The 24996-nt window shown below is 44.9% G+C and overlaps 1 protein-coding gene across 2 annotated transcripts in view; it reads left to right on the top strand.

Moving 5' to 3' along the window:
* Nucleotides 1-24996, top strand: part of LOC138292306 (solute carrier family 26 member 10-like) — a 208009-nt gene that overhangs the window by 75497 nt on the left and 107516 nt on the right. For both annotated transcript variants that reach the window (XM_069230842.1, XM_069230841.1), the window contains exons 5-7: nucleotides 4767-4919; nucleotides 16396-16478; nucleotides 16920-17067. In XM_069230842.1, coding sequence (XP_069086943.1) covers nucleotides 4767-4919; nucleotides 16396-16478; nucleotides 16920-17067 — 384 coding nt within the window. The remainder of the gene's footprint in view (nucleotides 1-4766; nucleotides 4920-16395; nucleotides 16479-16919; nucleotides 17068-24996) is intronic.

Here is a 24996-nt window from a genome sequence, read left to right on the forward strand (position 1 = left end):
AAAAACATTAGAATGGCATGTAATGGCTTGGCAATTGGTAAAGTATTAAATCTATTAGTGGTGGAGTAATCCTAAGAATACAGGCATCAATTATTACAGCTAATAAGTATCATTAATACACAATTACCTGTGGCCCTTTTCAGTAAATAGAACCTGAAACGAATGTCACAAAGTATTATTTAGATCCCGCTGAGTAGTATGAAGGTCAAGAATTAAAACATTAAATAAGGCCGAAGCCGATCCCGGTTCCATGTTTAAAGGGTGTCCAGCCCCTTGGCTTACCTCAACAGGTATGGTAAATGGCATAGATTCAGACGTCCGGATTCTTTGGGTGTCATGAGACAAAGCACAGTCTTCCTTCCCTATTTTAATGGATCTCAGAGGATACCAAGTAGTCCAGAACCGGAAATGACAGGACAACCTGTCCATGCAGAAAACGTGAACAGGAAGGTCATCCTGTAAATGCTAATGAGAGCTGCTCGAGAATTAGTACTAAGAGTATTATTAAGCCCTGTAGTGTGTACAGGTAATAGCCTAAAAGAGGGTTACACCATAATATATTGAATTGTCCATTATTAGAAGATTGTTAACATGGCCATTACACTCCAAATAAGAATATCTGGGATGATGGTCCTTGAATCAGATTGTTGGTGGTCGGCCATCTTGAGCTAGCAATGGGGAAGAAATGGTAACAATTTTGAGTTGCTATTAGTGATGGGTAGGATAAGCTGGTTCCCTTGGTTTTTTAGAAAGCTAACTGTGCCATGATGTTTATAGGCTCAAACTTCCTTTATTCTATAAAGGTCATGGCACTTTCCTCAGTGCTAGAGTACCTACATTGACCATTAACTGTTGGCAGTGATATCATCAATTGGATTTATTTCATAACTACCTCAAATACATTTATAAACTGCGTATAGAAATGGTGGCTCCCCGCATTTACAGAACCACTCCTTTTTCCTAACTTAGCTCCAGCTCCATATTTGTCTATTTAAGTATTTTGCACCACTTTTTCTTTTAAACCACACTATTTCTTCTCACCTAGCCACACATAACACTGAACAAATATCCCAGAATGTAGTTCACGTTTTCTGTGACACTTGTATTGTCACTAATGAACCTGGCAATTATAAAAGTTTAAGCAACACTGTAATTAATGCTGCGTACCTCCAAAACTGTTCGGTAACAGCCATGGAGACGCCCCAAGACTGCGAGCCCACAGGCAGCGAAAAGCATTTTTGCTGATATTTATCTGTGTGGCGCAAGAACATATTTAATATGGAATGAATAAGAGCGGTGTTTACAAATTATTTGGATGAACACTCTTCTGGAATTACCTACAACCATTTTGCTACATTCAAACCATTTATGTACTGATGAATGCTTAATATATTAAAACATCTTTCAACTAATAGAGAATAATTTGTACCACAATCACGATCTTTAGTCTTGTATTTAATTTATTGTCATCAATTTAATTGATTGTGATGTGGGATACTATAGATACTGCAACAATAATTTGCATAACAAAAAGGAGTTTTCTAAGTGTTGACACCCTCCTCAATTTATTTTCTTTTAACTATCAGCTGGGTTAGAGGGTAAACTCAGTACGGGAGCCTATCAAAGACAGCACTAAACTTGCTTATATTTATTATTAGGACACTGGAGGTTCCATGGGGTGTGAGGTCCGCCCTCCAATAAATACACATTTTTTGCCCCGTTGATGTTGAGGGAGGGGTCTACCTCACAAGGTTTTCCAGTTTCCTGGGCTGGAAGTGTGGTGTGTGCTGGGTTAGGAGTAGGTGTCTGTGAATTTCACTTACTTTGGATTTGCGTATTTACGCAAAAATTCTGCAAAATTACATGAAGTTACATGTAGCCATGCAAAATGCAAATCTGTCATTTTGCGCAACATTTTAACATGAAATGTATGTTCACGTCTGATGCAAAAATGCATTTCTATGTTAAAAAAAACATAGCATGACAAACACAATTGTCAGGAGCAACAGGTGCTTACATTCTCACTGTTTGTGTTATTACCATGAGCTTGAAAACACAATGTTGCTGCGAAAGTTGGATAATTACACAATGAGGCATAATTTTGTGAATTTGAGTAAGAAGCGTAACCTGAAATTCCCAAAAATGCCTAAAATAGACTGCCATAATTTATAATACGCCCCATCGAATTTTAGAAATGGTGTAGCCAAAGAAGTGGAGCCTACCTGCATCTTGCATACAATAAACAAGTAAATGAAAATATCCATCGGTTGTATTGATCGTGGGTGCTTAGAAAGTAGAGAGAACAGCCACCCCCTTACTCTCCACGTTAGAAAACATGTTCCAATAAATCATGTAAATAACTGCTCGCATACCACTCTACAAACAACGGATTATCAGGAGCCCGTCATTGAAGTCTTCTTTCATTCTGTGCTTGTTAACAGTAAAGAATGTTCCGGCCAGCTGACACGTGGTTCGTCAAGTGGGACTACCTCAATGACATCATCAGGTCTAGGGAAAATACATACAAGCAATACAATAAGTCTTCGATTACATACCCTTGCAAACATGTTTGTATATATTAGTGATTCCCATCACCAAAAAGCGCAGTAACTCTTGGATTCCTGAGGGTGTTTATTAAAGTGCTTCATCAAGAGTAAATGCAGTGAGGTTATTCCACCTGGGTGTGAGAAGGTAATATACATTAGAAGGCTGGTGAGAGCTTTATATGGCGAGCACTCAGTGCCTGGAATCCATTTTGGGTACTTGTTGTATCGGTTACATAGCACACAAATACAGTAGCGGCTGCTTCCAGGAAGGGGTGGGAAAGCGGGAGCAGCGCGCAGAGTTGGGTGGGGGTCATGGGAGGGGCAATAAAAATAATAATAAATAAACTCACCTGCTGCCTCGGTGCTCCGTCACTGCCTCGATCCTTCTTCTCTTCTTCCTCCTTCTCCCCACTCGATCCCAAACGCTTCTCTCGTGCCATTACCAGCATGAGAGAAACGCCGGGATTGGTCTGAGCGGCCAGAAATGCTGTTCAAAGAGGGGGAGTGGAAGCCTGCGCTTGGTCCTTCCACCTGGCTATGCAAGACAGCGGAGTGGAGAGTTCTAAGTGCGCATGTCAGTTTGCCCGGCCTCGGATAGCCAGCCAAACTAACAAGTGCAGTTAGAGGTGCACATACCACTACTTTCTGGTGACGTCGGGGTAGCTGGCTCCGCCCACCCTGACTAAAGCGAAAAATAAAGTGATAATAAAATACTGATATTATCACTTTATTTTTCTGCTTTCAGCCTCGGGTGACGCTCCTCCACCTTAGCCCCTGCACAAATATTCCTAGTTGGTAGTGTCCTCTCCCTGCTAAAATATAGCAAAAACAGATTAACAAAAGCAGATTTATTACTGCCTTGGTATTATTGATAGAAGATCTTTGGGCACTATGTGTATATTGTCATGACTAAAGTTTGATCTAAACAGATAAAAAGAACAGGTATAACCTAAAAAGAGTTCGTTAAAAAAATTCACAGAATGGGGCAGGCTAAAAGGTTATTCAACTTGCTTTCAAATAACAAGACTGGCATTTTGTGCTTTGTACTGCTAATAATATCACATAACGTCATTATTATTTAGGAAGATATTTCAGACAGAGCCCATTTTAAATTGAGTGACTGAAGTAGGATCAAAAGTCGAAGAAAGTGCCATAATGTTGTCAAGATGACTCAGTGAGTTAAACATTTGCCACAAACGTCTTCTATGAACTATAGTTCATGCAGGTGAATCTTGACAAGGCCAGCTCATCATTTCAATTTCGACACACTCAGTAATAGTGAAACCAGTTATTTTCAATGCCTAGAAATGCAGAAGTGTCGTGTGAAGTTCTACACAACAGTCCTTTACTTCCCCAGTGGCTCGAAGTTTCATACTGACCCAGGTCTGTCCTCACACATATTTCTGTATTTAATTCATAATTCTAGCTGCGCACATCTATGAGGTGGCACATCATTTATTTTTAAGCTTCAGATGTATAGTGCATTTGGCACGGTAAGAATTTATGAAACATTGGATGAACTCCTATGGTCAATATCAGACCATTGTAAGTGGCGACCAACAATTAAAGCTTGTCTGTTTTTTAAAAATTAATGTAGCACTCGTGGTTATTACTTGTGGATTGTTAGCATCTAAGGACGTTTGCAATGCGAAATGTGCTCAGTATTGAAGCGAATAAACCAGTGCATGTCCCCTGACACAGCTTTTAAACACCATATAAATTTAAATTCCCACTGATGCACCAGCTTAACTGCCAGCACCGAAGTTGCAGGGCAGAGGCAGCCCTAGCCTCCTCTTGATGACAAGCGAGTCTGGGCGGACCAAGCAAGTACTGGTGTATAAGTGCGGCCCTAACCCTGGCATTCAGTGCTTGTATTTCTACAGAAGTCTGTCTCAATCTGCTCTTCCTCCTCGACAAGTAGGTCTCTCCCACAGGTACTTGATGCAGATTGGACTTCATTTGGTTGCTGGACGTACAGTACAGTAGGGCTCCGGGGGGAACTGCTACGTGACACGTGGTAGTTAAGACTTCAGGAAGACCTTTGGAGTTTGTGTACAGGATTTATATTGAATACTTCCGGTCTCATCTGCCACCACCATATGTAGTCGTGTCTCGCAGGGCTCCCCCTGCCCCCTCCCAGGTAAAAAGGTTGTACATTTCGGAATGGAGAAACCAGAATGTCTACAACCACAAACTCTATCTCTCTCTCTCTTTTTCCAGACCTTGTCCTCGGTCTTCAATGCGCTATCCAGGACAAACATAGCAGAGCTCGTCATTTCCTGCCTCTGCCTGGCGGTGTTGTCACCCATCAAGGAAATCAACACAAGGTTCAGAAGCAAGCTGCGGACACCCATCCCAGGGGAGATTGCGATGGTGGGTGCCACAGCCATGGTCAAAGCTGCACTTCTAGCTAGGATCTCAGAAACATCAATAACCCGCGTGTGATATGCTGTAAACAGCGCCGCAGATAAGTTAACACTCTCTCTTCTTACACTTTAACCCAGGCCTTTGCTCCCAACCAAAACCTTATGTACTGCCAATAAATCCAGTGGTTCAATTCTCGTGTGAGTAATGTAGGCGCTGCTTGTTTTCCTCCTTGCTTTAAGCTGCATAAATCCACTACGTTTTTCATAGTAGTAGCATCAGCAGTGTTGTGAAAAAAGAAAAACAAAAAGTGATGGTTGCAGTGTTTGAATTAATCTCATTCACTGGGCTGCATTCCAGTCTATCATGTTTTGGTCAGTGTTATCACTAGGACTAACCGTAACAAAGTCACACTTGGTCGAATTCCAAAAGTGACCATCCAGCCTGAGTTGCTGGCCCATGTCCCCTTTGAACAGGATCACAAGCAACCCCAGCGGTGTTTCATAGTTGTTGGGCCTTATCAATGAGCTGGAGTTTGCGAGCTACCTGCTGCCCGTACCTGTCCCATTTACAGAGTCTCACTGAAAAATACAAAAAGTGGTTAATTAAATGTTTGAAATAGTCTCAGCTTTTTTAACGACTTTAGCCTACATTCTAGTCTGTTAATATTGTGCGGTACTTATATTGTTCCCTCATCTGAAGATGGCCTGTAAAATCCAACTACATTGTGCAATTTATACTTACTCACAGCTGTAAAGAATTTCTGGCTTCCATTAATAAATACTCACATTTCAAAATATAAATATATTTCAAACTCACCTTAAAGTTCTCAATTTGGTAATCAGTATTAAATAATTGTTATGTCCATAAAGCTTTCTACTAGCTACTTCCAAAATTAGGGAGCAGCATACCCGGGTTTGAAATTCTGGACTGGAGCTCTGATTCTGTGTCAGTATTCAAAGGTTAGGGACTGCTGCCTGACCGCGGGTCTTGCCTACTGTACTCTCAGTTTGACCAAACGGCACACAGCTTCAGTCATTTTCCACTTAAAAATGCGAATTTTCTACCTCAAAGTCACTTTTTGCCACATTTTCAGTATGGAATGTGCACATTTCTGGCCTACTCTAGACCGAGTTTCACATTGTAGGTCTGGAGTTAGCCAGTATCTTTTGACTTGTGTATACATATTCATTCTTACATATATCAGCTTTCCGTCAGGCTTCTTCATTCATTGCTTTGTTGTAGTGTCATTCAAATGTTTCCCTCCACTCATCACAGTTATGAATCAGACTACACCTGCTGTTGATTGCCTAAGCAGAATGTCGCCATTCACACAAAAAACAGTTGCCTGCAGTGCCAGGGACCGGTGCCGCAATGTGTCATTTTTAACATGAAAGAATACAAATCCATTTGTATGTGTGTGTTATTTTAATTTTTTTAATAACTGTATTTATTGACTTTATAAAACAAAACCAACAAAAACAACACAGTGCATATTAATGCAAGGTATCACAGATATCTTCTCTGAGGACAGCATTGATACAAAGTCAAACAATGTGTATCGACAGCAGCCAAATTGGCAACGGTTCACCTCAGCCTCCCCTTCTGGATAATATCCTTATGTAACCACTCCATGTGTACACAATGAGTACCAGGGTTTCAACAGAGCTACAGTTGGTTGCCACCAATATTTCTAACATGTACAATCCATTATTCAATCCTCAGTGTCCATGCTCCATTCAGAAGCCTAAATCCTCTGTGACCGTAAAACGTTCTAATAAACTTCCCCATGCAAGCAAGTCGATTAGTGCCCCCTCCTCCCTTCGTGTTATCCGCATATGTTGTTCCTCTGCAGCTCCCCATTCCAACGTATCTCGTATTCAGTAATGAGTTGATAGGCTCTTAGTGCTCATCCAACTTATGGCCACTCTGCGCTTAGCCAGTACTAGAGTTAGTTGTGTTAGTCTATATGGGGTTTCCGCACCACACCTTAGAGGCTTGTCAACAGGGCTGCCTCGAGCCCCAAATCTGTAACTTTTTCTGTCTTCCCAACCACCTCCCGCCAAAACTGCTGTAGAAAGGAGGTGCACAATTCACCACATCTGGGACACCTGGCCCCTCTAGTTGGGTCTATTTTGTTGAGACGATCAGGCGTAATATATGTAGATGTACTAAATTGAAGTGTAGAAGCTAAAACCTATTATTGCATGAAACTGTGTGCACCAGCAACAGAGCCTTAGCCCAGTCAGTGTCCTCCATTGGTTCCCCTAGTTCCCGCTCCCAAGCCCTCCACGCGACACAGACTACACCTGGTTGATCGCCCCGGAGAGCTCTATAAAACAGGGTAATTAAATGATTCTCATTACCCCAATTTATCAGCCCATTCAGCACCTTCGAGGGCGGTGAGGCAACCAGGAAATCGCACCAGATCTCCTGCACCACACTCTCCATCTTGGCATACTGCAAGAACTGACCCGGTCCCAAACCAATAGTATTTTGAGCTTCTTGAAAGGATATAAACTCCCTATTGGGATATAAGTCCCCCGCTATATTAGAACCTCCGGCTCTCCAGCTTTCCAGAGACATGAAATTATCCATATCCCAAAAGAGAGCCAAGTTCCATATCTTCAGTTCCCTTTCAAAGGGAGCACAACAAATCACTTTCTCAACGACCTGCTCCCAAATCCATGCAGTATTTCTAACGAGATATGGGACAGCTGTTTCCGAGCGACCACCTTTCATCAGTATGTGGGCTAATGTATCTTTGCCCATCAGTCATTAAAATAGTCACTTCTCCCAATTATCTGACTCAGTTATCCACTTAGCAGCATGTTGTAAGTGCACTGCATAGTAATAGTGGCTAATATTAGGGATTGCCAACCTTCCTTCTTCCAGCTCCCTCTGCAGTGTGGACAGCGCCACTCTACTATGACGCCCTGCCCACACCAATGAGATCAGTAAACTGTCCAGACAATTAAAGAGTCGAGCAGTTAAAGGAAATAAAGCATTCTGTACCCAGTACAGACATTCTGGAAAAAACGCCATCTTGGCTGTGGCCGTTCTTCCCATTACTGAAAGGAGCAGCCTATTCCAGAAGGACACAAAGCGCTCAAGTCAAGTCACAACTCTTTCTACGTTAAATATCTCATCTGCTGCCGTGGTGTGGGTAACCCAGATACCTAGGTATTTGAAACTCTCTAGCTCCCACCAAAGCTCCACTACTGGTAAGTCCTCCAGAGGTGCACCATAGAGGAGTGACCTATTCCTATTCACCTTGAGACCAGATACAGCCCTAAACTCCTCCCACAACTGTAACAACAAAGGCACCAAAATCCTCGGCTCTCGAAGATATATCAAAGCATCATCTACGTATAACAAGATGATGTGGGTGGTCTGTCCCACCCAAATGCCCCAGGGGGCCAATTCCTCATGCATTCATACTGCTAGCGGCCCCACTGCTAAGTCAAAAATCAGTGAAAGGGGACACCTTTGTCTAGTTCCCCTGCCAACTACCCAGGATTCTGATAGTTCCCCTCCCACCTGAACACACACTGAGGGTGCAGTATAAAGCAAGCAAACCCATGCACAGAATTGGGGGCCCAACCCCATTCCCCGCAGCACCACCAGAAGATAGCCCCACTCCCACCATATCGAAGGTCTTTTCTAAGACCAACGATGCTAGCACCAATTCGTCCTCTGCACCCATGGTTTCATGCAAGACGTGCGCTAGACGATGTAGGTTATAAATCGTAGTATGGCCAGGTATGAAACCGTCCAGGACAGCCTTCATGGCCTCCTGCTCCATCACTCTGGTGGCTGTAGTACCTCAATTTAGGGCTATGTAATCTTTAATGGTGACTGTCATTTTTTCACAACAGGCAGCATCTGTACAAATTCTGTGGGCATGCGCCAACTACATGGTACCTCGCCCTCCAATCCCCACTGCAGTTGCATCAATACCGGTGCATGATCAGATAGAAACTTCCCCAAATGTTTGATGTCCAACACCTGTGAACAGTTCAGGCGACCGAGGAGGAATAGACCCAGTCGGCTATACATATTGTGTGTCTTGGAGTGAGAGGTGTATTCCCTACTCTCTGGCTGCAGTTCCCTCCACCTGCCCATAATCCTAAATTTTGCATAACCGCTGTGAGGGATCCCGCCATTAATGTTTAGTACCCTGTTTAGATGGGTGACGATCCTTCTCACCGTCAAATATAGAGTTGTAGTCTTTAGCCCATACAATAGGAGACCCCACCCCAGCCCCCAACACCTCAGGTATGTTATCATAGAAACAATGATCATCTGTGTTGGGTGCATAAGTGTTGAGTACAGTAAGGGGTGCCCCATCTAATGTGCCCTGTAGGATTATATATCTCCCCTCTACATCAACTTCTCTGTAGACATGTGTAAACAGCACCCCTGGCACAACCTAAATTGCTACTCTTCTTGCATAAGAGGAAAAGGACAAGGAGAACACTTTGCCCAGCCATTTCTTAGCGAGCTACTGCAACTCCTCCTCCATCATATGCGTTACCTGTAAACAGGTTATTTGAACCTTATGTTGCTGCGGGAAAGAATGCACTGTATAGCGTGTTGTGTAGCTTTTCAGCTCCCTGACGTTCCATGTCAGTATATTGATCTTTTGACCCATATTAATGCTCCATCTTCGACCGCCTCCCCTCACCCCTTACCTGCAGAAGAAAGGCAAATTGAGTACTTATTCCATCTCACATACCACCATGCAATTTTGCTGTAACCATCAAACACATGCAAACATGCACTAAATAAATAATCCCAAACCCCCATTCCCAACCCGGATAAACAGTAAAACAAATACATCAAAGTGTACGGTAGATCCATATGTGTAAATGCTGCCAGGACAACAGCATAAAACACCAACACCCCAATTACAAGAGTCTATCACTGCAGTGGAGGTATCCACCCACCACCCAGTAAGCTAAATACATTGTGCCTGTTTGCCTAATCAATCATGTTTCAATAAGAACAGTTCCCCCCGCCTTAAACTGCAGAGTCAAGGAGCACCCTTTTGTTGCCAGCTTCACTATAGGCCTGGTACTCCTTGCTATTTAGCAATGAACACCCAACATAAGAACATGCCCCACTGAGACAAGTGTTACAATACTATCCACTCGAGTAAAATAAAGTCAACTGTCAACGGAAATCATCTCTACTCCCAGTTCAGGTGCCACAATCAGTCAGGGAGACAAACTAGGGGACACCACCACCATTGTACCATTGTGTTGAATTTCAATTCTGCCATCGTTGCTGGCTCCCCACCCTGCGGTGCTGTCCAACTGGTTCACCTTGTGTTTCCTCCAGTCTGAGCTATCCATACCGGAGACACGACCAGCCACTGAGCCAGCCCTTCCAGATTTACCCGGTGCAACTTTGTCCCACATCTCCAGCCATCTCCAGACCTCCTCGGGTATAAAAAAAAAAGGGATTTGCCTCCTGAGAGCACCTTTAAGTGCACCGGGTACAGCAGTATATATATTGAATTTCATGGCACGGAGCTTGGCTTTCACCTCCAGAAACCCCTTCCTAGAGGTTTGTACCTTGTTTGTATAGTCTGGATAAAGGGAAATTTTGCAATTTTCAAAAACAGCTTTGTCTGTTTCACGTGCAGCCTGTAGGATACAGTCTCAATCCTTATAGTTCAGAAGATGTGCAATGATAGCCCTCGGAGGGGCGCGGGGCCAAGGAGGGGTGCTCAGGGCCCTATGAGCACGCTCCACCACAAACACATTAGAGAGCCCAACAGGCTGTAGTACATCTCTAATCCAGTGCTCCACAAAGACCTCCACAGGAGAACCCTCTGCACACTCCGGGAACCCAAGGACGTGCACATTATTGCATTGGGACCTACCCTCTGCACCTTCCAGTCTCGCCTCCATCACCCCAACTTTAGAAGTGGCCTGAGCCATCTGCTTTCGTAAAGCACCAACTTCTGTCTGCAACTCCAAAATGGACCCCTCTGCAACTTTGACCTTCTCCGAAATGTTCTGGAGGTCCGCTCGGAGAAGATTCACCTCCACAACCACTGTGTCCATCTTCCCTTCAAGGGCCACCCTTGATCCCTGAATTTCCACCAGAAGTTCAGCTTGTGACGGTTCCTCTACAGCAGCTGGTGTGCCCAGATCACCTCCAAGCCCATCCTTCCGCTTCTGGCACTGCCCCAATGGAGCAGGGCTAATGTACTGCTCCATGGTGTTCCCCTGCGACGCAGCCGTCTGCCTGTGCCGCCCAATCTCAACTTAAACCAAAGGTAAGTGGGAGAATAACGTGTAAGGTGCAGGATTAAAGTTTCCTGGGACTACATCACCTTCCAGGCAATTCAGATCAGTCTGGTTGCCCAGCAAAATACCAACTTTGGGACACTATTATATTCACTTATCTGGCCAATCATCCCCCACCTGAGGCGCTATTACCGTTTTAGATATAGTCCACGCCACGGCGCCAGTACACCTTCCTACAATGGTGCCGCACCTGCACTTCAGAATTTGTACCGCTGACATCCAAATATACTCTCACCTCCTCTCTAAATGGTAATTTCTGGTCTCTCCTCCTCAGGCCAGCAACTCACCCCGTCTGGCCACTCCCCAGCCATTGACGTCCACCTGGAACCAAGCTCTGCTCGTCACCGTCTGTCAGCCTCACCCCGTGGTCCAGAACCCAGGCCGACCACCCGGGACAGGGCGCGGGGATAGACCCCCTTCCACTCAGGCTCCACGATCCCCTCTGCCGTCCAGCAGCTGCACAGACCAAACAGCACGGATCATGGACGTCTGGGCTGCCGCGGATCCACACCGCCACTGCAACCGTCAGCCCAGACGCCAACTCGTATCCCGGACAGGGCAGGAAGCCCACCAAAGACGGCCTAGCGGAGGTTGCTCCTCCTCTTCAGCCGGGCTGCTCTCCACGTGGCCCGAGCCAGGCTTCACTCGCTGCCGGGATCGAGGATCCCCCCAACCCCCAGAATGGGGGATGTTTTTGCAACAGGGGTCAGGGAGCTCTCCCCTACCGGGGGAGTGCTCAAAGTCGCAGGCACCTCAGGATTCCTGCAGGATCAGACCAGGATGGCGGAGAGTTTCTTAGAAGCGCGCCCCGCCGGCCATCTTGCTTGGCCATGCCCCGTGTTATTTCAATTTTGGTAGAGCCTAACAGTGCCCAAGAAACTTCTAGGAGACCCCGCTTGCTAAGATTTGAGGCTTGCCTACGCTCACGAGTAAGTGATCGCTATATGAGGCTAGAGGGGTATACTCTCGAGTAAAAGAAGGTAATATGGCATTCGATGAAGCATAGGGGAGTAACAAGGAGTTAGATGATATAAACCTAGATTGGGGAGGCCTAGTTGTAAGCAGTGCATTTTGAGAGATTGTGCACGACTCCAGAGTACAAGGGCACGATGTGAGATTAAAACAATTAGGTGTAAGTGCATGTGATGACAGTTTTAGACTTGTAGAGTCGTAGAAGTAGGGGACCAGGATAGGATGTTGAGGGATGACTCTAGAGTTTGAATTGTGATTTTTTTTGTTTCCATCTTGTGGGCCTGAAAGCCACACAGAATGGATTCACTTGAAGTTTCGGTTGGATAGCTCATGTGAAGCTAGACTGTAGGAAGGATCTCTGTGGTGCAGCCCTCCCAGATTAAACCCATGTACCTATACCTGGAGTGTAACCCTTCCTATCCTCTTCCCCAAGTATTAGGGTGAGTGACTTTTGCAATTGTCATTGCCAAGGGTAGGAAGACCGAGGGTGTTGATTCACCAACATGCCAGGGGTGGCGGAGTTAGCCTCACATAGGCTTTGTCCTTAATGACATCACAGGAAGTGACATCATGTGACCCTTGACCCCGACTTTTTCTGGAAGGCATGTCACATGTTCCTAAGATGACAACAATTAAGGATTTGCTTTGCAAAGCATCCCAATGTAACCCAAAGTTGTGTAGTGACTGTTTTGTGTTATTTTGTATCAAGGGGGAGTTGCATTAGTGCTGCATGAGTGTTCCCATGCAGCCATCCATGGGTTTTGATGCAAATACTGTCTACAATCATTGGTAGACATGAATTTGCTCCAAAATGTAAAGTCTCCTCTAGGCAGTTGTAACAAGGAGAAATGTTTTCATTTCTCCTCATTTTCCCAACTTTGCATGTATGCTGCATTGTACAACATGTGCAAACTAAAAAAAGCATTGTAGCATAGTTTTTGTACTCAAAGGGACTGCTTCTAGTGCAAAACCTATACACTATGGTCTAAGGGTTTGAGTGTTGGCACATGGCTGCCAAAAGTGTGCCAGTGCACGGGGAGAGAAAAAATGCACCACATATTTTTAGGAATGGCACATTTTTTCACAAAGCAGCGCAGCAACTTTGATGCAGCATTGCCTTGCATCAAAGATTAGAAAATCGGTGCCTCAACCTCACCCTATCTCGCTCTTAGCTGTCATGTGATTATCACTCACTTTAACTCATGCACACATGCTTCCACATAAAGACACACTTGCTCACAGATACGCATGTTCTCACTTAAACACACCCTTACTGACAAGCACGCATACAACATACATTTAAAACCATTTTTGCTTACCACAGTTACCACTGAACGTTCTAAAGTGTGCTCAATTTTCTTTAAACTAATAGCGAGTAATAGAATATTATTCACTATTAATATAAGCGAAAACAGTCAGATAAACATGAATATGGAGCCACCCTGGTGTACTTGGCACTTATTTTGCCATCTCCGATGTCAGGGATCCCAAAGGCAGTGCCAGGGGTTGCAAGGGGCAAGCCAGTGGTCATAGCTGCAGCCTCTGGCAGCCCTTAAATGACATCCATGTGGATGAGTGACATTTAAAGTTATACATACAGTGGTCTCATTTAGAAGCAAATCATCCTCACAACAGGAGACTAACAGGAGAGACAATCAGGAGTATCACTCAGAATATGTTTTCACTGACAAGGTAATCAATGCAATGGAAAAGAAAAGGTGCAGCTATTAGTGTTGCCACTGGTGGAGTGGTACTGTGTCCCACAGGTGGGATGGGGGTTCAGCCTGCCCTGCAGCAGGCTACAGTTATTTGAGAGGCCACTGTTAAAAATGTATAAAACACAGCTAATCTGGAGCCTCACTCTATGAGTACTGTTCAGGGAGGTTGAGTGAGATACAAGTGGAGAAGAGAACAAGAGTGGAAAGGGAAAGGGAAAGGGATGAAAGCATGGGTGAAGGGAATAACGAGGAACAAGGAGAGAAAAAGAGAAATGAGATGAGAAGTAAAAGGAAGAGAACAGGCCACAATTAAGTATGCCAGGAAGGAGATAATATTGAGTAAGGGACAGAAAAGCGAAGCAAGCCACAGGGTAAGGGGGAAGAGGATAGGAAAGTTCCTAGCTCAATGTCCCACTTCGTTTCCGTCTCAGTTCCCTCTTCTGTTAAACATAGTGTTCGATGTTCTTTATTCTTTACCTGACTCTTAGGAATCATCTGTTACCATCGGTCTACCCCAACTTCTAAACTCTCATCCTAATGCCTCTCTTATGTATACATTTATTTTATTTGCACATGTATTTAGGCCCAAATCTAACTTCGAATTTCTCTGGAAGACGGACTTTGGTCTTAATTGGCAAGTGTCTTTTTGGGAAAAACTCTGGCTAAAAAAATACAAAAACCTCTAGGACAGCCACTACCACTCAAACATTGTTCTTTATTTATAATGGGCTTCATATCACTCACTTCATGTCCGCTAAATATTCTCAAGTAACCACGAATAATCGTTGATCTCGGGACGAATCTAATAATGATTTATTGCATAAGTTATTTTGGTATCCACCTACTTTAGCATTTTGGCATAGAGTGTGGAATCAAGTCTAGATGGTTTTCCATAATTTGTTCTCTTTTAGTATCACTAACTGTTTTGTGGTAGTCTCGCTGATCCCAATGATACGATCTTATTTCACAATAAGTTGTTATATTTTTTATAGGCAATTGCTTTCCAGCAAATAACAACCAATTAGAAGTGCTTTTTTGAATATGTCATTTAAAGCTTTGTGGTATGTGATTTGCTGTCATCATAGATTGGATAGATTGTGGGGTCCTCAACATTGCAGTCAAATGAGAAATATTTTTTACTCCAAAAACAACCTTTTTATATACTGTTTGTAAAAATGTTTTGCATATATCTACAGTTACCTAAGAAACTTTCACACCACCTTGAACATATACTGCCTCTCTCCATATGCATTATTTACATTGTCATTCAATTATGTGTCTGCATTCTTTCTTTATTAATTGATATGACCTCTTCTCACTATTTTTGCTACCACTGTTTCTACCTGGTTTTCACTATGCAGTTCTGTTGTTTTCTATTTTCTTTTCTGTATATTTCTTTTTCATGTTATGTTTTTTTTCTAATAAAAGTAAAAAAGAAAGCTTAGGATGCTACTTTTTAATACAGTTGTACCTACAATGTACATCTTTATACCCCATTATTTTACTGCTTTCAATCGTTGCTATATGTTGCATTATTGTTCTTGTAATTTCTGAGTAGTGTGTTATCGATTAACTAAAGCTTTTACATTACGTATATAGCGACCCAAAATTGTCGGTGGGCAGATACCCATTCTAAGCCACTGGGTAAAAGTCCTCCTGTGGAGGAGAGCAGTGGCGTGACGAAACTTAAAGGGGCCCCTGCAAAGTACCTGTCGGGGGCCACCCCCGCCCCCGCACTGCGGGGCCTGCGGGGACCTTTAATAGGCCCCTGGAGGGGAGTGTGATCCACACAGAGTAAAAAACGCCAACAGCTTTTACCATAGGTAAACTGGGGCAACGACCCACGGTAACCCAGTTCTAGCAAAGACAAAAAAAATACATTTAACTAGTTTCTCTGTCCTCTTGTGACATCAAAAATATGCTTATGAAGAGGACAGTACAGTGGAAGAAGGCAGCAGAGCCCTTCCTGTTGCCTTTTCAGCTGCGGTTAATGTAAATGTCAACAAATTAGAACGAACATTATTGAAATTATTGTAGGGTGCTTTGCTGATGGGGAATTTGCCTGTGTGCGCAAAGAGAACCCCCTTAAAGTACAATTAAAGGGGCTGTACGTTAGTCACGACACCAGGCAAACATTGTCATTGCAAAACCTCGGCGATGACTGTATGACGGCGCATGATAAATACATTTCAACACCGGAGCTGGCAGCATCTGTTCTGGGGTCTTTTCATCATACTCAGCTCTTCGGTGATCCAAGGGTTCGTCACCCTGGGCTCAAACGTGAAGTATTACTATTTATGAAGGGAAGGGGTGTTCTGGGCGCTGCACTTTTTTGGTGACCTCTGATCTGAGAGGTCACGCAATATTCAGAGCTCTGTTTAGCGCCCAGAAGTGATCTGTATTCTATGAGGCACTGTGTCAGTGAAATACCCACTCACCCACTCTATCGCTCTCTTGTGCCCTTCCCGCCCACAGGTCCTGTTGGCGACTGGGATCACCTTTGCCTCGAATCTCGAAAGCCGTTTCGATATTCAGATCGTGGGGCAGCTGCCGGCAGGGTAAGAAGTACTGGACAGAGGGTGTCTGTGACCAGGATCTTGGTGTCAACAGTTGTGTTTATGTAGATAAGGCTTCTGCAGCCCCTGGGTTTGGGTCAGGTACACAGTGACAGGTACCATTAATGCCACTTGCAGAGGTCATGTCTAGAGGCTGTTCTGAAGCTATGGTTTGTTGGGTCCTGGAGTCTGGTCATTGGTCAAGGTAGGGAGGGAAGGTTTATGGAACCCTAATGCTTGTCGGTAATGCCACTCATGCAGCTGTGTACTCTGGTGCACGCCATGGCAGATACGTAGCTGTGTTTGCATGAATGAGTATGAGGAAACGCCACCCTTGGTCTGAACCTCTGGGACAGAGCTTTAAGTTGCTGTTTTTTAGTGTCTGTGCCTTTTGACTGTTTCATTGAAGGGTGCAATCAGGCATCTCCCCTCTTTTTCATCCAGATTCCCCGGCCCCACACTCCCTTCCATGGAGGTCCTGCCAGACGTCCTGGCTGACACGGTGGCCATCACATTCGTGGGATACGCAGTCTCTGTCTCACTGGCCATGATCTATGCAGAGAAGCACAGGTACACCATTGATCCCAACCAGGTAGGAAATTAGTGTGTATTTGTGACAAAGAAGGGTTGAGATGAAATGTGGGTTCAGATGCAGTGGGGAACTTTCAGCTTATATCCCAGGCCAAACCTCACTGCTGTGCTTTGGGGGAGGATGTGCACGGAACCAGGGAGCAAACAACGGCACTAGAATGTGGGCACAATTTGCAGAGCGGAGATTTAGGTCATAGTGGCAGTGAAGCAGGTGCAATGGATGGAGGAGCAGATTCACTGCCCTCATTCAGGTGAGTCATAGAGTCTCACTTGTTCCTATTACTTCACTGTTCCTTCACATGCATATTTAACCCCATTTTTATTTTCTAATGGATCACTTCATATATGTATGTTTCATTTGACTACTTACTATTTTTAAAAATAGAGAAAATGTTTTGCCTTCATCTATGCCTTATTTTTAATAATTAGAGAGATTTATTTATGTGAGCTAATTAAGCGTTCTCAGATCCTTCACTATGGCAAAGACAATCAGTAATTTTTAATTTAATAAAAATACCCGTAATGGTGAACTGATGTTACAGGAAACTCATTTTCACATTTGCAGCATTATTAAAGAGTTCTTAACGTGTGGCTGTGGACCCATGTTCTCTGCATACTCCTGACACCTAGGGCCAGATGTATCAAAGGGTTTTATCCATTCTGTGTCTATGGGAAAATGCTTTATTACAAATGGCCCCTAGTGTCTGGCCCAGTAGTTCGCAATTTGTTTTTTTCGAAGAAGTTTCGCCTGTTGTGACTCCTCCCAGTGCAATGCAGCAGGGCAAAACTCCACCTCAGCTTGATTTCTTCTGCCACAAGGTTCTTACGTTTGCGTGTCAGCATGCTTCGCTGCTTTCTTTGGGAACAGCTTTCGATTCTTCAAACACAGCAACTGTGTAAAAATAATCCCTGGCTAACCGCTCTTCCCTGTCGCTAAGGCACAATTTTCACACACAGCGCTTGATGAATTCTTAATGATTTGCAACACACACTGAACCCACAACTGGCATCAACAGGACTTTGACATATTTCAGGATGTATTCGGGAGAATAAGTGTGCGGGGTGTCATGGAATGGACACTTTTCCATTATGCCCCAGATGCAACTCCAGGTACCCCCGTTAAGACCAACATGGTGTATTTCACCTGTGCTTGTCGTCGAAACAATGCAAAGCTTCCTCCCACACATGCAGGGCTTATTGTTGTAAGTAAACCAACTTAATACAATGCCAAGCCTCCCTGAGACCGTCGACACCGTTGGGCCAGAAGATTTGTTCAATCCTGTGGAGGAAGAAGCAGGCCTGGCCAGCCCTCCAGCAACCAATTGTGTGGTGAGAATCCAGAAGTGGTGAAACTCTGAAACCTTCAACATTGAGCAGTAAGAGGCTGAGCACGCAGCCCCAAAGCACTTGTGACTTAAGGTCAGGTCCATGCCAAGGGCTGCAGTCTTGCTTCAGACGCAACAAAATCAGCCATCTCAACCTCCAAAGCATACTCAGACCAAGGTACACTGATTTTCCTGAAGGAGTTGAATATCGAGCCCCAAGTCCAGCTTGAAAAGTAACTGACCTTCAGGTCCACATCGACCAGCAGACACCGCTCAACCCTGAGAACCACTGCTGAGCAAGCCCCTACCAAAGGGTGCTGTGCCAAGTCACCCAAGGATGCCCCCTCGACAATGAGGTGTTGAATGCCCAGTGTGAGAGCCAAAGTTGATGCCAAATGGCCTGCCTAGACCCAACAACGATATCTGCCACCACTGAGGGGTTGATCATGGTACAGCTGTCCGAGGTCCTTGACAGGAGCCAACAAAAAAAAAAGAAAAACAAGACAAGTAAAAAACTTACATCTAGCCCTCTTTAGGGAAGATCCTCACAAGTATCCCACCAACACACTGTTACGTAGTCCTAAGAAGCAGAAGTTGACATCTGAGAGGAGTTACCCTTTATACTTTTTACACCTCCTTTGCCTAAGAGCGTTCGGGACAATGCCACAAACCCACCACCACCTTCCCCTGCCCCTAGGCATTTCCCTTCATCACTGCCAGTCGCACTCCCTCACACACCTCAACAGCTTTACTCTCCACAATCCCCTCCTGAGTCTTCTCACACAGATTCAGACCCTGGTAGCCCAAATCCCTCTCTAGACCCCTAATGTGTCCCCTACAATGAGCCCTTAGCACCCGGGAAAGGATCGAACTGTGGGAGCACTATTATGTTGATCCCAGTGACAAACCAGATCCAGACTCTTACTCTACCAAGGCCCCCCCACATGATGACACCACCATTTACCACGTGGTAATTCAAAGGATCATCCGCCATCCACACGCGAAGATGCATGTAGTGCATGAAAAGAGTGATTTCCTTGTAGAGACCCTGTCAAATACTGATGGTCACAGTGCCTCCCCCATGCTCATGTTGAAAACTCCTGCTAAAAATGTCTGGGAACCAGCGTTGGCAAGAGTCATCACTCTAAAAATGGAGATGGCCCTGTGTACATCTTAGGTCAGGTTCCTTCCGACTTACTGGTGGTACATGCACACAGACAAAGAAAGGTAACTGATTGACACTGCTGGCAAGAATGTGGCAGTAGTGACTGCCATACGTTAATTAATTGTGAAGTTCAAAGGCCTACACTAAAAGGAAATGGAAGAACCGATCAAAAACCTCCCTGAGGTGCACAAGAAAAGAGGATTGCTGGTCTCAGAAAGAGAGGTCATATCTAATGCTAATATTAAATGTGTCTTGGAAGCCGCTTACACTGCCTCCAGATCCATTAATACTAGCAACCTCATACTACACCACACTTGGCTCTACATTTCTGGTTTGCTGCCTTTTGATGAGGATCATCTCTTCGGCCTTTAGGTTGATGAGGTACTGGAAAAGATCAAAAGGGACACAGCAAAACGAATTAGTGAGGTTCATTCTTCCACCACAAGGTCCTCCTTTCAGGAGCACCTGACTAGAAGTGGCTTCAGAGCTCAAAGATCCACACAATGGCTAGGCTACCAGCACTACATGCCCTATTAGATAGGACAGTAGCTGAAAGGCAATGTAGTCTACATAGGTGTAGCCGCATGATGTCCTCTTGAAGAATGTGTGACTACAGAGGACAACATCTCCTCCCAGACTAGGGAGCTAATTGTCCTAGCTAATAGAGTACAAGTGTATGCATTTTCACGTAGGATTCACCTAGGTGCCTTTTTCTTTATTGCTTCAGGTAATTTGGCCAATCCATTAGGGATCCTTGCCCCTGACGAATGTCCAAGACCAGTTAGGCTACCATAGTGGAGGAAACTATTTGCCTAAGGTGATGGTCTGAGTCATTGCTCTCCTCGACCATCCCAACACTTTCCACAAGGTATTTTTAGTTTCTTCTGGATCCCAACATTTGTTCAGTCAAACTTTATATAAGAACTTCCTTCTTCCTTTCCATCCTACAGGAGGTTGAGTCTGCCCTGGTGGTATTGTCCTACCAGCCTGGGGAGAGGTTGCTAAGGATGAAGCATGTATTTTTCAAACAGGACATCCTCTTACTATAAGAATGGTAATGAAGTTGCTGAGGGTGAAGGCTTCATACATTGTCATTGTCCCACATGCCAGGCTGCACATGCGCAACACTTCAAGATTGCCTTGTGAGGCAATGATCTCCAGCAGCGGGTCAATGGAAGGATTTAGTGTAGGTAAAGGTCAAAACTCAACCTACTTTCGTATGATGGAATAGCAACAACTTGTTGTTCAACAGGCCTTTCCTCAACTGTCTGTATTGGGTGCACATTACCTAGGACGCCTCATAAGGTGCGGAGCTCACCTCCACCACATGACTGTTCAAGGAATCTGGAAAGCACAATGCTAATGGAGTCACCTCAACTACTTGGAGCGCTTGACTATTTAGCTTGCCCTAACAGCTTTCTGCAAGTTTATCAGAGGCAAGATAGTGCTTACAAAGAAAGACAACAGGAGGGCCATTGAGAAACAGGGGGGTCCTGCTTCCACTAGCTGTCTGCACTTGTCCAGTACATTTGGCATTGGGCTATTTGCAACAACATTCATCTGTTAGTGGAGCATTTGTCAGGGTGGACAATGACTTTGTGAATTTGCAAAGCAGGATACATTAACAAGCCCACAAATAAGAACTGAACCCGCCACTAAACTGAATCCAAAGGTACTCCATCAAGTGAGGCAGTTTACCACCCCTGAAAGTGCAAAATGCTAAAACCTTGCCCTCAGGTACTTGCATCCACTGTCAATGGGCAATGCTCTATGGGTGAAATGGTTAGAGATATCTGCTTATGTTTTTCCTCCTCTCTCTCATTCCATCTGTGGTGAGGAAAATTAGACAGTATCCTTGACCCTCACCTTAGTGACGCCGATCTAGTAATTCTGGTATTCAACGCTCCTGGAAATGTTGGTTAGGCCAAACAAGAAACTCCCAGTGAGGCTAGACATTCTCACTCAGCACCAAGGTCATCTCAGATGCCCAAAGCTCAAACAGATCAACACAATGATTTAGCTCCCAAGGTCCTAGAGCTTGAATACTTTAGGATCCGAGAGGAGTGTATGCTCATTCTGTATGAGGTGCGCCAGACCACTATGTCCACCTGCAAAGCAGAAAAGTAAAAAAGGCTTGTCAACTACTGCATCTGATAGATGTACTTGTTACATCTCCAGAAGGCAGGTTTAGCACACACTTCTATCCATCTATATCTGGCTGCAGTTCATCTATATCAGGCTGCAGTTGTAGCTAATACATGCAGAACAATAAACATGTATCCCTGTTCAAATCTATATCGTTAAGGCCTTCATGGGGGGCCTCAAGACAGTTATACCTCCCAAAATGCTTCCAGCTCCTATGTGGAACTTGAAAGTAGTTCTTACATGGCTCGTGGTTTCACCCCTCCAAACACTACATGCTAGTGATCTGCAATTCTTGTTATGGAAGGTGGCCTTCTTTATAGCAATTATCTTCCCCGGACGCCCAGGTGAATTATAAGCTTTTAGCCTAGAAATACCTTTCATTCAGGCCCACAGAGACAGGGTGGTCTTTAGAACCAGTCCCAAATGCTTGCCAAAGGTAGTCTCACCCTTTCCCATTAATCAAGCTATCAAGCTGTCTATCTTCTTCCCACACTCAGACTCCTTAGCAGAAAAAACTTTGCATACACTAGTTGAGTGGGGCCCTCATGTACTACATAGACAGACGTGTGTACTTTCCTAAGACAAAGCAACTTTTTGTAGCATTTGCTAAACCTCACATCTGACACCCCATCTCCAAGTCAGGCATTGTGGGGTGCATCCTTAAATGCGTACAACCCTGTTATGCCAAAGCCAGACACACACTGTCTTTGCCTGCTAGAACATATTGCACATGTAAAAAAAGGAGTCAATATGGAATTTTTCTGTAACATCTCTTCAGGAGACATCTGTAAAGCTGCCACCTGATCAACACTAGGGGTGGGCAGAGTTTGCAGAGTTTTTCGCAATCCACACTAGGCTTAGAGCGCAGAGCAGAGCAGAGTTTTTTCCTCGTTCATGCTCGCCAATGTTAAGTTGGCGACTGCAAGCGAGGAAAATCTTACTTCAGACCACCTCACGGCAAGATTTCTCAATGCGGGCAGTCACAGATGGTCACTAGCACTTGCGTTAAGAACCCTTGAGTTCAGGTTGAGGAAGCTGCCGCTCGAGTAGAAAATATTCTCGAGCGGCAGAAAAGAAGCAGCACCCTCTAGCGTTGCGCAAGGTGCCATTCGCGCTGATTTTTACTGTACTGGACAAACACCCGACACTAAAAATCAACGTGAACAGGGTGACCTAACGCACTCCACCACTTGCGGAATTCCACGTAGCGTGGTGTAGTTTTTTGGTCACTTTGCGGCATTCCGCGTAGCAGAACTCCGTGAACTCCGCCCAGGCCTAATCAACACCACACACATTCACTATACACTTTTCTTTGTTAATTCCAGCCAATCTTCTGGCTTTAGTTGGCTTGACTGTGTTAAAATCTTTTCCCCAGACGTCTCCATTTTCTACTCCTTAGGCACCCCTTTGGGGAGATACTGCTTTTCAGTCTACATAGACCATGTGTATCTACAGCCACACATGCTGTGAATGGAAAGTGCTATCCTATAACCATCTGTTTTTAGTGTGTACAGCTGTCGAAGCAAAGGCTGTATATTCACAGGTTGTAGGAAAGTCCTCCTTTTTGCCCTGGTCACCCCCAAATGTTTTGGACAGATACTGGTGATTCCTGACTGTTGGCTGTGACCTGGGTACTGCTAACCAGTCCCAGGGCCGGTGCTTTGTGTAAAGTGGAAATGCAAATTAGTCTAATTATAATTGGCAGTATCAACCTACCTAAATGTCCCTAGTATATGATAGGGCATGTAGGTTTAGGTACTCCAGAATAGGTACTGCACACATAGGTGCACTGCTGAGGTGCCCAGTGTCATTTTAAAGGCAGGCCTGCCTTGCTGGCTGCTTTTAAATTAAAGTTACCTTCAAATTCGACTTTGGAATTAAAAGTACTCCCAAAATCTTAAACTACCTTATTTATACATATAGGTCACCCCTAACGTGTGCCCTAGGTGCCCGCAGGGTTAGATGCAGTGTAACTATAAGAGGGAACCTTATAAAATATGTTTTGTAAGCCCTGGTGAGGAAAAATAGCCACATTCGGTTTTCCCTTATTGTAGTGAATGGGCTCCATAGGCTAAAATGGGCAGACTTTATTTTAAATCAATAAAGTCCCAAAAGGAGCTAAATATTCCAAGTTTGGTATCAAACTCATTGTTATAATAAATCAAACAACTTGCCATTGTTGAATTTAATTTATCTAGCTCAGGGAAAGAGTTTTAGAACTCTAACTGAAAGTTGCCAGACTTTCAGGATTTCACCGGGTGCTCCTGGAAAGACAATCCAATGACGTCGACTTGCAATCGGCTTGCTGTGGAGGGCCGTCAGCCGTCGGAGAGAAAAAGCTCCAAAAAACAAAAAAGTCAGAACGTAAAAAGTTACCCGGGACTTCCTATCCAAGGAGGACTCCAGGCACATTGGATCCAAATTCAACGCTGGTCCGTATGAAGATTTCCATCCTGAAAAATCATCTAAAGGTAGAATCCTTCACGAGGTCTCCTGCAACGCTTATCTGAAGAGGGCTCCAGGGAGATCAGATCGTATTGGTGACATTGTCCCTGTGAGAAAAATCTTCAAGAAAAAGACTAAGGCCCTCATTATGAACACGGCGGTGTTACCGCCGTGTTCATTCTGGCGGTCATTTAACTGACCGCCAGTCCTCCTGGGACCCCGCCAGCCGTATTATGTACATTCTGCTGGGCCGTCAATGCCTCTGTGCGGCGGGTGCAACTGCACCCGTCGCGCAGATCAGTGCCTGGAAATCACGCAGTGACCTGCGCAATGGGGCACGGCACAGGGGCCCCTGTACTGCCCATGCCAAGTGCATGGGCAGTGCAGGGGCCCCCAGGGGGACCTCGGATCACCCCTTCCGCCAGCCTTTCCCAGCCAGGGAAAGGCTAGTGGTAGTAGGGATCATTATCCGAGGGGCAGCAGCGCTGCCCTGTCGGATAATGATTCCTTCCACCGTCAGGCTGCCTGTCGGAGGCAGCCTGGCCGTGGAGGAGGGCCGCCTATAGCGGTCTCGATGTGTTCTTTATATGGCGGGTCAGCCCGCCATGCCGGTGGTGGTCTTTTCACCCGCCGCCGGCATGGTGGGCTGAACCGCCAGGGATCATAATGACCCCTAAGTCCAACTGTAGACTTTTGACCGAGGCCTTCTGCTTGCTGTAGCCGAGCAGGGCTCCATCGTGGTTGGCCTCAAACTTTGACTTTGTCCCGGTCGAGGTGCGACCAGATACCCTGAGCAGTGCTTTAAGTTTCTATGTGCTAAAAAACATGAGTTATTTAAAAATTCATATCT

Source organism: Pleurodeles waltl, chromosome 4_2 (genome assembly GCF_031143425.1).
Source record: "Pleurodeles waltl isolate 20211129_DDA chromosome 4_2, aPleWal1.hap1.20221129, whole genome shotgun sequence".
NCBI classification, from domain to species: domain Eukaryota; kingdom Metazoa; phylum Chordata; class Amphibia; order Caudata; family Salamandridae; genus Pleurodeles; species Pleurodeles waltl.